The sequence below is a fragment of the Triturus cristatus genome, chromosome 9 (assembly GCF_964204655.1).
Source record: "Triturus cristatus chromosome 9, aTriCri1.1, whole genome shotgun sequence".
Classification (NCBI taxonomy): domain Eukaryota; kingdom Metazoa; phylum Chordata; class Amphibia; order Caudata; family Salamandridae; genus Triturus; species Triturus cristatus.
Window position 1 is genome coordinate 1,009,577,287 of NC_140592.1, and position 16,672 is coordinate 1,009,593,958.

Consider the following 16,672-nt stretch of genomic DNA (forward strand, 5'->3'; position numbering starts at 1 on the left):
AAATTGATCAATAAGTCACCCCTGACAGATTGGTCAACTTGCCTTTAATTCAAAGAAAGCATATTAAAAGCTGGGATAAAAAGGATAGGGTGTGAGACACTAGTCACATGATCAGAACAAGTGTTCACAGTTAGTGAATCACTATCTTGGTGCAATGTTCCTGAGACAGCATGAAGGTCTCTACAGCTGTCACGGATATTTGTGGGAACCCTATTAGAAACAAAAATAAAAGGAGTGGCGACAGAGACACTGAGTACGGGAACAGTGGAGGCACACGTAGATAGGTAATCACTATCTGGTTGCAGTGTTACTGCTGGAACTAATGATGATAGGGTACTCCGCAAGTCAGTCCACCATTGGTATGCTCAGAGGTTCACCCTGATTTTGGCTGGTTCCCTTTCTCAGGGAAAATTGGCCACAAAATGCTAGGGGATTAAATTTAAACCAGATTGTTGGGCCATCTACAAGGTGTCCGTGCAACTCCATGTTCACCAAACCCTAGACTTCTGCTCAAGCCTAATATAGTAGAAAGCGCCTGAGGGCTCAGAGAAAACAGTAGTTTTGCATCAAGGATGTCAGAGCTCGGCTATGGGAACCCCCTTCGCGACCCTTCGGGAAAGCATAATCATGATGCAGAGTCCGGACATCCTGACCTTTAGGTCTGGTTTTGATGGAATCTGTTGGGGCACAACTTCAGGGGGTCAGGCCAAAGAAAATGCAGGTTTAACAACCTGGGGTAGGGCTAGGTGGAAGAGGGATAGCAGCAGAATGATTTGAAACCATTTGGTTTCTTGCACTATTCCTTTCATAGGAAAGTGTTGTGTAGGAAGAGCATGTGACACAGATTTGGGAAATGATGGCCCACTACTAACCTCAACTCTTCTAGTGGAGCGGTCAGTGTTGATAATGGTGCCTTTAAAGCAGAAACCTCAGTCTGCAAGCTTCATACCAAATTACAGACTTGGTTATGCTCAGTATCCACATGCAAGTTCAGATCCGTAGAGGGGACTGAAAAGGGAGAAATGATAATGTGTCTGCAGATTTAGATACCATCTTGGGAATTTCCAGCTCCGGAGGAGAAGCCAAAGACGTAAATCGATTAACACATATGGTATAGGCAATCTTACTACAGATTGAGATTTACACAAAGAGGAAGATAAAACATTAATAGAGTCAGCTATAAAAGAATTCGAAAGGTCCAGGTTAGGATTTGAACAGTTATGCGATGCTGTAACAGCTTTAGTTTTATGCTTCTTCAAGAAGACAGAGGGAACTTTCTTCGAGCTTGTCGAGGGGTGTGTGGTCTTACCTTCCTCCAAACGTGTTTCCACGTACTCAATAAGTATGTCAATGTCCTTTGGAGTAGTGCTCTCCGCCAAGCCATGTGTTGCATTAGAAAGGGCCGATTTACATTTTTTAACCCTTTCCCTGGGAGAGTCAAGTGTCTTAAGTTTATCCATATCCTATGGCATAAAATCACTGCAAAGTGTCTATATAGGAAACTGGGGCGGCAGTTTAGAAAATTGCTCAATTATACACAAATAAGACTCCTCAAAGCAAAGTTGCAAAAAGGGTCCTGGGTCATGAAAAGCAAACCCAGTGCCAAAAAACACAACCTGGCAGAAGAGTAGCCAAAATCGACAAAGATTCAACCCCGCATCATGAAGAAAAATGAATGGCGCAAGGACTTCAGCCCACTTAAAATAATTCTGTCATGGCTCAGGTGGTGTCAGGAGGGAATTCTGGGCTCTGTAGTCCCAAGAGGCAGCAGCTCTTCCCTCATCACACCCACAATCACCAGGGTGTTTGTGGTAAGGCCCCCAGTAAGGCAGACAACAATGGCAGCAAAATCCACTTTCAGGCATATGAAAACAGCCCCCCACATATATTAATTCGTCAGTCCATGGTACCTGCTCCTCCCACCAGGCCATAAACAAATTCGTACATCTGAGGACTAAACAGGTACATGTGGCAGTATATCATATTTGTCTATATAATTAACTTATGACCAAAAACCACTCCCCACCCCCCCTCCAAAAAAAAAAAAAATCACACACACACACATTTTAGATGGTTAAGCCTTCTTATTTATGGTTTAGTATTGGTTTCAAAGCTTGTATTTCACAGAATAAAAGTCTAACAGTTAATTTCCCATAATTCAGTGCTTAATTCACTTGCAGGATATTTAGCTTATCTAAACAAATGAAAAGTTAAACGCAGAATTTCCTCTTTCATAATAACAGTGCTACTCTAAAAATGTATCAGCGCACCTGACAAGCTCAACTTGCAGGCGCAGGTTTAATGCAAATTAGACAGATGAATTTTCCCTGGTGTGTGAAAATAAACCAAATAAACACAGATCATCAGTGAAAAGAAGCTGTCTCACACTGCACTTTCTTTATATGTCTTGTTAGGCCTACTCTGTAGTGGTGTACTACAAAAGAAAAGCACACGTAATAAAAAAGTTTTAATTTCCTTACAACAATTTGCTTTCTATTTCTAATACACATTGTTGCATAAAACATTTTAAATATTAGCACATTATTCCCAAACACACAAACATTTTTTTTTTAATTTTTTTTTATTTCTTTATTGAATAGAGACCACGGGTACAAACAAGAAGAAACATAACCCAATATTCAATTAATTATGCAATGCAGGCTCGATTCCCAGAGTTTGGATTACAATAGTGTTCGGCAGATTTCAAACTAAAAGACAACTTATACTACTGATACATGAAATAATTCCATTATATCGTTCGTTACACACATTGTCAAAAAAAAAAAACGACATCAAAAACACCTCCATTAGATCCTATCAAATCACAGACAAGTATATGGCTAATCAGTTTACATTAAGTTGTCCTTAAATATTAATGAAAAAGAAAAAAGAGAAAACAAAAAAAACAAAACAAAAAATACAAAAAAAAAATGAATAATAGGTACGCTAGACATCTTAGGACCTCAATCTTACATGTCCATATATCCACTAACGGCGCCCCATATTAGCTGCCCCAATGCCTTTTTCCGCCTCCCTTTGAAGATATACAAATTGTATTCCATATTGTACGTAAACAGAAAACGAGTTCTCCACATATCAATTAGGGGTGCATCAGTTTGTAACCACGCTGAGGCAATGCACATCCTAAGCACTGCTGCTGCCATGAATATCAGATACCTAACTTCATTACTGGGGTCTGTGCGCACACCACCTACGTCTATACCCAGCAAAATCTCACTGATTGACAATTGTATAGGAGCGCCGAGAATCTCGGATAAAAACCTGTTTATAGGTCTGAGCAATTCTGATGTGCTACATCAGCATGTAAAATATTACATCTGAAACACTTTTCATCTGGATCTCCTCCTCACTTTGTTCTATCTTTATCGCACGCCTGATAAAATTGCAGAGTCTTATAATGTTGTGCCTTAAGATTAGCAGACATAAATAAACGGCTAGCCAATTCAATCGAGAGCTCAACGGTATTTCAGGGCACCCCAATCTTTCTTCCCATCTCATACGATGAGCTTCCAAGTCACTAGACATTGTCTCAATAATTATATTATATAATACCCCTATGCGAGCGTGCTTTTTATTTGCCTCAATAAGGGGATTAGACACATTCACAATATTCAATTTAACAAGATACTCACGCAGCTGCAGATACTTAAAAAAAAGTGCGAAGTGGTTAGCTGATATTGTTTCTTCAGTTGGGAGAAAGATTTTAACCCATCTGATGTATATACATCTCCCACTGTTATTAAACCTCTTAAACGCCAATTAACCACTATATGATCCCAGCATATACTGGGATGCAAGAACGGTGCGATTAAAGGGGTATAAATAGACACAAACATTTCTAAAAACGACGAAATCCATATCTGCAGTTTCAGTCAAACCTTCCATTTCTCCCTAAAGTATACTAAAACCAATTAAGAAATCATGCATTATATAAAAACTACATAACTAATTTTAGTTAGTTGTGAAATCTTGTGTTACCTTGACTGAGCATTTAACTGAGCAGGCTGACTCAAAAAACAAAGCCAGTAGTCGCATTATATTTGTGGGACTCGCGTTCTTACCTCTTGGGTTACAAAGATTCGGTAAAGCTCCTCAGGTGACGTTAAAAAAGTCTCCTTCAAACTGATTTTGCAAGTAGGGATCTTCACTCCGGAAGGATTACAAGACTGCGTGGTGCTACTGGTAGGAGCAACCTAGGAGGCCAAAGTTGACAACAGATGGTTACAATCCCAGGAGAGGATCTTACCCAACTATAGCACATACAATTTACAGCTCATTTAATCAATGAATAATTTCCACTAAAAAGATCATAAGCAGCAAGATGGCAACAAATAAATGGTGATAGTGCCTGGTGATGAATGGGACAAGACACTGGCATTGGATATATATTGTTAATTTGTGATCTAACCAAATTATGGATTTACAATATATACCACAAGGAGATACCGCCATGAAAATAAATACACACCCCTCCCCCCCACCCCCGAAAATATTACAATTTAGTCTGCCAGTGCTAGGGTCAGCAACTAGGCCACGCTGCATCCCAGAGGACATACAGTGCAGTGTGAAAATTAAGCTATAAGTGTCTCCCAATTGGGACTCTGCAATATAGGAGACCAAGGCTTGCTTGCCAGCAATAGAGAGAAGTACAGGACTAGGTCATTACACATCAATAAAAAAAAAAAAAAAAAAAAAAAATTGTTCCTTGCCCTAAACTGGGTTCAATGCTTGGATATCTCAGACAAGACTCGAAATCTTTTATAAAGGAATGTCATCTTGTTTACAAGCAGAATCAGGAGACCGTCACAGCTGAGAGTTCTAAACTATGCCCATATGTAAGAATACAGAGAAATGGCAACAGTATGTAGCGTTACTGTATCTTCAAGTGATGGTTCTGCATAGGTATCCCGTATCAACGTGACACCCGTAAATGATGAATGACAGCTGAAAATTGATCACATATGTAATAACCTGGATTGGTAGCAACTGCAACCCCTCTTCTCTCACGATTGCCGGTGGATTCTGTGGGTAGACGTGGTTCTGGTTGGTAAGGCAGATTGCAAATATGTAGTTCCATTTAATGCCTAGGCGGTGGATTAACTCCACTTTAGTGAATTCTGTGATCCCTTTTGTTTTTAAGGGCAAGACTTAATCTGTAGAATGGATGATGCGATTGACAGACATGCGTGGTAAGGGTGGGAAAACGCACTCACTGTAAGAAGAGCATTGCATGATCTGGGTTTAACAGGAGATTGATGGGAACAACATTATTCAGAAACAATGTACTCCTTTTATTTGTTCATGGACAGAGTCCAAGTTTGGATTACTAGTTTTTCTCCTCTAGAGTTGCAGGAGTCTGCACGGGGAGGGAAGCGGTCGTGAGTCGGACCAACTGCTGAGACTTCGGGCGCGCCATGCTGAATTGCTGGAAGGTCTGCGATGCCACAATTACGCGGCCCACTCGGCTGGTGTCCATACCACGTCGGACAGAGCGGGGAGGTTACTAGCCTGGTTGCTCCGGCAGGAGGCGACTCACGCACCGATAAGCGCTATATGTGGCCCAGATGGATCGCTGGTGTACTCACAATGGGAGATTCACCAGGCACTGACGTCACATTATGCGACGCTGTATCGGTCGACGGGAGAGCGGCCGGCATGGGAGATAGATCGGTTCCTGGAGGCTGCTGGTTTGCCCGTGGTTCCGGATGAGCACCAGGAGTCACTTGAGGGGCCCCTCACAGCAGAAGAGATCAGAGACACGGTCGCCGCTTTGGCCACCGGGAAGGCGCCGGGCCCGGATGGGCTCCCAGCAGAATACTATAAATCCTACAAAGAAACGTTAGTGCCCAAACTCCACACTCTTTACCTGGCCGCTCGAGGAAGGAGCTCTACCCGGGTCAATGCGAGAAGCCTACCTGGTATCCCTACTCAAGCCTGGGAAAGATCCCACTCAGTTGGGGTCCTACCGCCCCCTTGCCCTACTCAATACAGATTACAAAATCCTGGCGAAGGTGTTGGCGGAGCGCTTGGCGACGTCGGTACCGGCGAGGATACATACCGACCAAAACGGTTTTCTACCTAAGCGCAGCACCTCTCTTAACCTGCGACGGTTTTTCCGAGTGGCAACGGACAGTGTTCGGCCCTGGCCCAGGGCAGGCTGCCTGGTTCTGGACCTTGAGAAGGCATTTGATTGTCTAGAGTGGGGGTACCTGGTGGCAACATTGTCACACTTTGGACTGGGCCTCGGCTTTCTTCAGCTTGCAGCCCTTTTGTACAAGGAGCCTACAGTGAGGGTGAGAACTGGGCCGTACATCTCCGACGCCATTCCGTTGGGTCGCGGCACCAGGCAGGGGTGTCCACGGTCACCCCTCTTGTTTGCGCTCGCAATGGAGCCATTGGCGGCTACGCTTCGCAAGGGGCTGACCGATGGCATCCCGCTGGGAGATGCGGTGCATCAGGTGTCTCTCTATGCGGATGACCTGTTGATCTTTGTCAGAGACGTGGCCCGAATCCCTGTCGAACTGGAGCGCATTTTGTGCGAATTCGAGAGACTTTCAGGGCTCCGGGTAAACGCCGCCAAGTCCTGTCTGTACGCGTTCGGTGCGGACGTCACTGATCCCAACTATCACCTCGGAGGAATACGGGTGCAGTGGCGACCGGACACCTTTCGCTATCTGGGTATCCAGATATACCGCCAACCGGCGGATCTCCTGGATGGCAACCTGGGAAGGGCGGTATCTGGATGAAATTCTGGAGTGCCCTCCCCCTCTCGGTTACTGGCCGAATAGCGTTAGTTAAGATGGCGATCTTGCCCCGACTACTGTACTATTTCTCCAACCTCCCAATATATGTCCCGGTATCCTTTCACGGGCTTGACACGCTCCCTCCGAGACTTAATTTGGGGTGCTGCGCGGCACAAGGTCGCGCTGCCCAAATTGTACCTCCCTGTTTGGGGGGGGGGGGGGGGGGGGGGGGGGAACTTGCCATGCCATGTTTTGAGCATTACTATCTAGCGGCGCAGCTTCAATGGATAGCACGCTGGTTGGCAGATAGAGGCCACGAAGACACCGCACCTGCGACGACCCCCCCTCTCTAGCTGACTAATCTTCTCGGGCTCTTTCACCCGGCGGCAAAAATGGAGAGGCCGACACCACTCCTACTGGCAGTGGCCTACAAATGTTTTCACCAGTGCCTTAGTCTCACCCGGTCCGGGATCCCTTATGCACCAGCCATACCGTTGGAGGGCTCGCCTGGTAGACACGGAATACTTGGGGTTTCGGAGCTGGAAGACTGGACCGCAGTAGACGTTTGCACTTTAGGAGACCTTTATCGGGATGGAGCCCTTCTCTCGTTTGCCACTCTAGCGGAGGAAACAGGATTGGCCCCTGGGCAGTTTCTTCGACACCGGGCCTTGGTGGAAACACTGGCGGAGCGGTGGGGAGACCTAAAGGAGGAGCCAGAACAGCATTTAGTGATACAGTACCTTCATGTGATGGGGCGTGGGAGACGCCTGGTCAGGTGGTTTGCTTCGGCTTTGCGTGCGCACGCGGCAGTGAGCCTGGCATCATTGCGGGGAAAATGGGAGGTGGATTTAAACCGTCCCCTGACCGACAAGGAGTGGGATAGGGTGCTACAGGGCCCGAGAAGGATTCCCCGAAACATGCGTTTGACAAATTCAATTCTTCATTTTACACCGGGCATACTTTACGCCCGCCTCCATTAACAGATACTTTCGTCGCGCAGATGCTTGCTGCCCCCGTTGCGCGGAACTGGACGTGGATCTGATCCACATGTTGTGGAGCTGCCCCGTCTTGGGAGTCTTCTGGCAGGCGGTACGAGATGCGCTCCGCTAGTGTACAGGGCGTGATATCCCCTTCGAGTGGTCATCCCATTTGCTACATCTATTTCACAGAATGCCCTCTACAAATGTCACCTCTAGATTTCTTGATCTGGGGTTAGTGGTGGCGAAGCGACTTCTCACTAAGCGCTGGAAGGCAGACACCCCTCCACATGTGAAGGCGTGGCACGGCTCCTTCCTGGTCTGGGCAAAGGCGGAAGGCGTAGCCCTCCAGAGGGAGGAAACATTAGGGCTCAGGGCGACCCCCATAGCGACACAGTGGGAGTCACTGGTACAGTCCATATTGTGACTGGGGGAGACTGGCGAGGACGAAAACAGGGGGGGGGGTACATTGGAGAAGTCACGCTAGCTGGCCGGGGGTTGCCCCGCCTGACAAGGTGCGGCGACGCTTGAGGTCATACCTCGGGCCAAGATGGTGAGCCATGGGAATGTAAGCAGTGCTGGTTGTGTACTATCTTGAAGAGAGGATGGAGGGCGGGGAGGGGGGGGTCCGGGAGGTGGCGGGAGGGGGATGCCTGGATGAGCACCGGGCGCTGCTATTGAGTTCCAATGTTGTTTCTCTGCAGGGGTGTTAGTTTCCCGGCTGCGTAGTTTTATTTCTAGAAACAAATATTTGGTCTTCTGTTTATGATGAACAGCTGTGGGACTGTGAATGCAGATGTAATGCCTCCACATGATAGTTCCCTACACGGGGGATGATCGAGATACATAGCGAGTTAACACATGTGACCATAGCTGTTGGGGCTATCAGTATGGATATGGAATGTGGGTTGCTCCCCATTATCGCAGTCAGCGTTGTATCTGCATAAATATTCTCATGTACATTGATTATAATTGTTCATTATCCTATTCCGTGATGTATGTCCTCTAAACTCCAATAAACAGATTTCTAAATAAATAGAGTTGCAGGAGTCTGAAATGATTGATTACAATGACCGGATTACCCCAAACCACTCCTCTTGCATCGTGTAGAAGGGTGAATGCTAAAGAACTCAATGAGAGACTTGCACCCAATAAATTACTCGACAAGCATTCCAAATGGTACCAGTTCTTTAGAATTTTGGGGGGTATTGAGGAAGTGGTAACATAAAAAGCAGTTGACAGGGAGTTTGCGAAGAACAAAACAATGAGACAGGTGGAACAGACAAAGACAAATGAACCCAGCAGACCTGGAAAAAAAAGTGATTTTGGATATTCCACTCCCCTATTCCTCCAATGCACAGCTGTTTGAGGAAGGGCACAGATGTATTGGTCTTATGGGGCGTTACGAGGGGTTTCAAATGGCCTCCTTCAGCTAGCGGCTACAGAGGGAGAGCAACAGTCATCTTTAAAGAGAGAAGACTACCTACTGCCTTATTGTGGGAATGGAGAATGACATGGTTATACCACGCCTTAGAAGTGATTAAGAGTATTTTCCTAGAATATCTTAAGGCATAACACTCAACCATCAACTCCTCAGACTAACTCCGACATTCTAATGGGCAATTGCATACTGCTTCAACCAACGTCATAACAGCAATTTATCCTATAAAAGAACCGAACCTGGGTAGGACCTTCATAGTACAATGGTTTGCAGACGTATTTTAATATTGATGATCACAAGGCATATTGTACCCTGGGGAGACGGTGGCTTAAACATAAGCTGCACTTGGCTCAATTAGGAAAAGTAACCTGAAAAGCTAAGATGAGTCAAAATGAGCAAAGACGCATGCAGAGCATACACCACTGTTGGCTGCAGGCACAGCAAGCATTCAGATTTATTAAGGGCTTTCATGATGTTGAAAGAGAAGACCATGCATGAAACTAGATATAGAGTCCTGGTTTGGTCTCCCTGAACAAGTTAAAGTAGAATAATATGAAGGTTCCTTATCCCTTCAATCCTGGATGATTTCATAGTAACTCACTCCCTCAGTTTCCATATTCCCTTGACCAACATGCAGATGTCACTCACACATACATAAAAGAAAATTTAAGTTAAGGGGACTTTGTGGTTGAGATTACAATCTAAACCCTATTAAAACAATTAGCTAGATATGGGGAACATAGTTCCAACACATTCTCCAAAATTACTACCTAATGATAAAGAATTGTGCCCGAATAAAATTGTACCTTTTGTGGGTTGGTAGGCACTTTGGTCTCCTGGACTGGCTCCTTCACACCATTAGCAGTTGGCAAGATCATACCTTGCGTGAACTCTGGGAATTAAAACCAGCCCCGTTACTACACACAAAATTAAACTAAATCGAAAAAACATATTAAAAGATTAAAAAGCAGAGTACCAAGAGAAGATGTGAAAAAGCTTCTTGCCCACTTCCAACAAGTGCACTGCCCTACTGCTCAGTGGCTGGAAAATGCCTTACAGTTCCTTAATTTGCAGCAGACAGTCTACAACTACTCTGACAATTTCTATGGAAGCTGTTCTCAGAGAAGAGCTCATAATACAAACCCTGGAGCTCCTCAAGCCTTGGAAACAGACCTTTTGGGGGGGTAGCAGACTATTTATATCATTATCTGGAATAGAATGTGGCTGCGTATGATAAAAGAATAAATTGCACATTTGGAAACAAAAGCATACCATGGATGCACAGAACAGAACCGTGGCAAGCAACAGAGAATGCTCAACTAGAGTGAGCAAGAGCAGACAGTCTACTCTGTCAACCGTTTTCTGAAAGTGGACATCTGCTCTCAATTAGACAAGCTGCAATTGTTTGGATACGCACTGCACTTCATGCACATTCAACGAGATATGCAAAGTTCAGCATGCTAAAAAAAAAAAAAAAAAAAAAAAAAAAAAAAGGGGGGCCATGTGCTAAGAAAATTCTAGGACTCATTTATTTTACAAAGCTTCACTTATTTCAGTGAATTACTGCGGATACCTATTCACAATTTACTCTTGTCCAAAAAAATGATCTGGTTTGCAAAAAGAAACAATGAGCCAATTCCTTGATATAACCAATGCAGTAATTTATTTGTAAACATATATTAAGCAGCACAAGAGGACAGCTACTCAGGATTTGATAAAGTAATTTTTTCCAAGTACTCATTGTGGAAAAACGTCTCCAACAGGTGTTTACTGGGCCAATGAATTGCCATAACAATTCCTTGGCCTCGAGAAGATGAATGGTAAGAGCACAGCATAGTTCAAGTGCTCAAGTCAAGTCTTGGGGGCTCCTCATAAAATCCACACCAATGAGGTCTTGAGCAGACTAGGCACCCTTCTCATTCCATAGCCCAGTGAGAGATGTGGGAGAGGTATGTGTGGTAAACACTAGAGAGAGATAGCGGGCGTGTCAAGTCGAGATGTATGCTAGCAAAGCCTTTTGGGCCCCTTACTGAAAAATGGGTCAGTCCCTTAATTGTTGATTGGGTGAGGCAGTATGAGCCAGATACCAGTCAAGACGCTGAATCACCAGCGAAGCAAAAGCTATCTTCCACATGCAAACGGCCGCTTCTGCTGGGTGTCTCACGGTAGGCTCATTAGTTAAAGTATTCTTTAAATTGACAGCTTTCAGCTGTGGCATGTTGAAAGTTCCAGGAGGGCACTACTGTATGTATAAGGTATTTGCATTGAACAACAGTTCTCCACCCTAGGAATTATCATTAAATTCATATACAATGGATGTCTCCATTTATGACCAGGATCACAGAAACTTCCAATCAAAAGAGAAATTCTGCATTTATTTATTTTTAAGACCCCTACCAGCAACACTCTTTAATGATAGTAACAAAAATAAAAGGCCAAAATGACCCTTTCCATGGGTATGCAGCTTCATATGTGATGAATAACTGAAGTGACCAACTCAGGTAAGGAGTTCAACGGAACCAAAATGCTGCCCAGCAGCAAGTAAACCCTCTATTCCGGAAAATTCGGTCAGGAGGTTTGTTCAAACAATTTAATGACAACACTAACAAGTGAAAACTGATTCTATAAGCAAGTAACCTGCTTTAACATCATGCGACTCTTCATAATATTCACAAGCAATTCAAAAGCAAGAAAGCTCACCCTAGCCGGAAAGAAATAGGAGTCTTGTGGGATCTAAAATTGATCAAGAACTCCCGAAATATAGGCATGAAACCCCCTTGGGAGACTGCCTTGATGCCATATTCCAGGTGCACAAATCTGAACACCACTGGAATTTAAAAACTACGCATTCAAAAACATGTGTGTGACAAAGAAGCCTGGCTTCTTATATTAATTGAACGCAACGGCATATGGGATTAACCAAAAGTCTATGGACCCTTTAATAAAACTTGGGAACAGCTAAAGAGCCCAATTAGTCATTAACCTGGGAGTTTTCCTTTATTGTGGTATGGGTCATAGTGGCCTTCCCCATTGGGAAGCGCTCTAAAGTCTAAATTGGTAGCGAAAAAGTGTAGGAGTCCTTGTAGATTATTCATTATCCATGCAAGATCAAGCAAAGGCCACTTGTGGCAAATGTTTCAAAATTTTAAAACTGCTAGGAAGACTCTTTAAGCGGATTCCTGAAAACTGAACAAAAAATAGAATTCAACGACTCATAACATGCAGACAATGAATTGTATGCAGGCATAGCAGAATTTGCTTTCACAGCTGCAGGTTAAACCAAATACAGCGGCCAGGTTAATCTGCGATAAAGGACAAATTCAGTTCGGCATACCTGGTGATTATACATTGGCTGCCAATGCGCCAAAGAGCGCCTTCGCACAAAACATTACTTAAAACTTGCGCTATAAACATGCAAGATAGAATTCTGCTCCATTTTCCTTCACTTGAGCAGAATCTTGCATTAGCAAAAATTAGGCGAGTAAAGAAAGTCAGAGAAAGAGCTCACTCTTCATGTCAGGCAGTTATACAGTGCAACAAATTACAATTTGACTTATGCCTCAAAGATCATTTGAGGTTTAGGGAAAAGCTAAAAAGCATGGTTGTTTAGAACAGAAGGCTTTCGGGGCCCACACCAACTAATGCTTTCAGAAATGTCAGGGAGTGATATTACTGTTGTGATATCGGACTGGGATGAGTGTTTCACTTTCTAAAAACTGTAAGAGTGGGCACCGAAGCGAGAATTATCGAGTCCGTGGACAATTGGGTTCTGGACCCTGCCGCGTCGGGAATCGAACCCAGGTCCCGGGCCTGATCCCTGCTTCAGGGTATGCCTCCTCTAACCAGTGAGCTACACTTCTCCACCCTAATTTGCTGAAAAGCATTCCAGGATCTCACAATGGTGCATAGATCTTCTATCTTTAAGATTATCAGAGAAAGTCTTATGATGAAAAGCTTTGCGCAATCCATAAAGTATAAAAGCTCTCCTAATGCTTAAGCCATGTAGAAAAGGGTAGCTCAATAGTGTGATGAAAATTTCGGCGAATGTAAATTTCAGTAGGTGCATACAATACATTTCCTTCCTTGTTTACAGGCAGACAAAGTAAATCTTTTGCATTTTTATTGGAGGTGCAGTTCTAGGGTGCAATTAAAGAGCAACACCAATTGAAAGCTTGTGCTTACAAATGTGTTCTGTGAACCTGCAGTCTGAAGTGAAAGACTGCAATTAGTAAGCTTTGGTAGTTTTTTCATTGGGATATGTTCCTTTACACCAAGCCCATTGCACTCACACCTGGGGTGCAATGACAGAGTTCACCTGTGTAAGAAAGTGGGTTTGTTGCAATAACACCCCCTTTTTTGCCTAATAGCTGATGCACTTTTCCTTGTTGTGCCCTGGGCTCCTGCCAATCAGGTGCCCAGGGCCTGTGTTCCTTCCCTAAAAACCTGCCTAACAGCCAAAACCTAAATTGGCAAACCCTGGCCGCATGTCAGCACCTTGTAAATGGTACCCTAGGTACCCAGGGCCTTGTGACCAGGGAAGGCCTCTAAGGGCTGCAGCACTCATTGTGCCACCCTTAGAGGCCCTGTACCCTAACACACACACACACACACACACACTGCTCTTGCAGGCCGAGTGTCTGGATACAAGACAAAACAGAGAGATGACATGGCACACATCCCTGTGTGCCATGCCGACAACCTGACTACCCTGGCATACATCAGCCACCCCTCTAGCTGGGTGCCCTATGCCAGTGGTTGGGCACAGAGGCAGGAGCCCTGTGCCCCTACAGTACCCAGGTCCATTCCTGGGTCCTGTAAGTGCAGTGCTGCCATCTAAGAGTATATGGTGCTGGGAGCTTGTCAAACACGAACTCCACAGCACCATAATGGCTGCACTGAAGACTGAGAAGTTTGGTATCAAACTGCTCAGAACATTAAATCCACACTGATGCCAGTGTGGGATTTAATGTACCAAGCACCGCAGAGGGCATCTTAAAGAGGCCCCCTGAAACCTATACCTACAATCCACCTCTGTTCTGAGGCTGCCTAGGCTGCCACACAGCAGACATGTTGCTGGACCCCTGGGTAGGAGAGCCTCTGCTCTCCTGGGTCTGCAACAATGCACATCCTGGGCGAGGTGCTAAATCTCCTCCCCCAGGATGGGCAGGGGGAAGCTTCAAAGGCATGCCGCCTCTGTGAGCTTCCCCAGGCCACTGCAACCCCCACTCTGGCGGGAAGCTTGGCCGGAAACCCGGCATCTCTTGTGGCCAGCAACCTCACAAACCCTGGAGGGCCTGGCTACCTTTTGGCTCTAAGCCCCTGGGACTCCCATGAGTAGAGGCTCTACTCAAAACCTACTTCTAATCCCTGGCAGCAGCCCGGAACCGCGAACGCAGCACACTCTGCACCAGCCAAGCCTGGCCATTGCCAGAGTGTACAAAGACCACGAGGACGACCCCACGGCGACTGTGACCCAGAGTCCGGCACCCAAGGACCTCCCTCGACACTCCTGAAGAAGCCTGCAGCCTCAGAACCAGGTACCTCCCGAACCGCGATCAACAGAGGGTAAGATTTCCCGACACCAAAAGGCACCCCTGCAAGCGGCGCCCCGCGGCCCCCTGTGCCCAATCCCGGGGGTACCTACCCATCCTCCAACTACCCAACTTACCACTCGAAGTGGTGGTGGCACCTGAAGAATCCTCATCCCCGAGCTTGCAGTCTTTTTCTAAACCGGAGATTTCCCATTGAAACCAATTGAGCGCCCGAAGGCTCAAAAGCACCCTGCACCCAGCCGCCCGAGTGGCCCTGGCAGTGCAACCTCTACACCTACCTACTTCCCTACTTGCCCTGAGTAAGTAACCAGGAGCCCAGCTCCCACAGCCGCGTGGCTTGCTAATCAGCAGCCACCAACCAAGGCCCCCTATCCCTCATAGGATAACATTAGGCCTAACCCTCTCTGCACCCGGCCGCCCTAGAGTCGCTGAGGGTGAACCAACTATACCTACCTGACCCTGGGGGACCCATGAGTCTATGCCCAGAGCCTCAACTCTGCCAGTCGAGTACTTACCTTTAAACCGATAACTCTATTTTCTTCATAGGGTAACATTGACTGGCTTTTTCCTGAAATTTCTTCTAAGTGTGGACTTTTCAAATCTTAAAGTATTCACCAAAAATCGCCAAGTTGCTCTTAGGTGAGCTCCCAGTGCTGGATCTTGGTGCCCAGCACTAACTCTGAAAAATACTTACAACTGTACTTACCAGTAACCCAATTTTCTCTCATAGGAAATCATTGACTGTTTTTCTGTGAAATTTCTACTAAGTGTCAATTTCTGCAATCTTTAAATATTCTTTAAAAATCGTATAATATCTGAAAACGTAATTACTTACCTGTTTTGGATAAAGGCCCCAGTACTGAGTCTAGGTACCCAGTACTGGATTACAAAAGTAACGAAAACATACTATATCTGTAACTTGCATTTTCTGCCATAGGGAGTGATTGACTGTTTTCTATGAAATATTTTTTAAGTGTCAACTTTTAAAATAGCCAAATATTGTTTAAAAATCATCACAGTAATTAAGTCTACTGTCATCACTTGATTCTAAGTACTGACCCAGGACTGAATCTAGGATCCAGTCCTGGAATTCCAAAAGTAATCCTAAAAGTAATCTGTGGCAAACAACATGAAACTTCCATTGAACTCAATGCATTACTGGGTTTAAAATAGTGTTGCCTATTGCAACCACTTGTAACTGTTTACAAAAGTCAATTGCATATTGCAAAAGTATTTATATAAAGCATCTCATTCTGAGAAAGTATATTTTAATTCCAATTGTTGGTTCTAAAATAAAACAAGCATATATTTTTTATATATAAACCATTGGCCTAGAGTTCAGTTATTGAGTGTGTGAGACCATTTGCTGACTGAGTGTGTACAACAAATGCTTTACACTGTCCTCTGATACTGCCTTACTGCTCGACCAAGCTACCACTTTAGAGAGTAAGGTTATATCTAACTTTAGCCTCTGCCAAGCCTCTGGGGACTGTGGACTCTGTACACCCTGTACCTATTTGGGAACAGTATATACAGAGCCACTTTCTCACAACCAGTCCATACAGAACTTTACTAGGCTGCAAAGTGCATACAATAAGATAGACTTTAATGCCCGGTAAATTTCACCCCAAGACACAATCCTAGTGATAACAATAGAGGCCCAGGTCAAGAATCTCTTTATATGCCTGTAAGAGAACAGGAAGAAACAAAAAGGTTAGTGAAGAAGGCTGCTTACTTTATTCTAAAGTCCACATGTGTTTTATCTGGAGATACTCTACCAATACCAAGAAACCTATCACAATACAATAATTCAAAGAAAAACAAAGAAAAAGCACAACGGTATAAAAGCGCTCCACCTTACTAGTATTGATTATTTTTTCAGGAGTCGTATACATGCATGAATACTTCCCGGGCCAAACAGTCACTATTTTCCAGATC

The 16,672-nt window shown here is 44.8% G+C and overlaps 1 protein-coding gene across 2 annotated transcripts in view; it reads right to left on the reverse strand.

Moving 5' to 3' along the window:
- Positions 1 to 16,672, reverse strand: part of AHSA1 (activator of HSP90 ATPase activity 1) — a 128,037-nt gene that overhangs the window by 77,372 nt on the left and 33,993 nt on the right. For both annotated transcript variants that reach the window (XM_085626642.1, XM_085626641.1), the window contains exons 5-6: positions 9,989 to 10,074; positions 4,083 to 4,214 (exon numbers count right to left, since the gene is read on the reverse strand). In XM_085626642.1, coding sequence (XP_085482768.1) covers positions 4,083 to 4,214; positions 9,989 to 10,074 — 218 coding nt within the window. The remainder of the gene's footprint in view (positions 1 to 4,082; positions 4,215 to 9,988; positions 10,075 to 16,672) is intronic.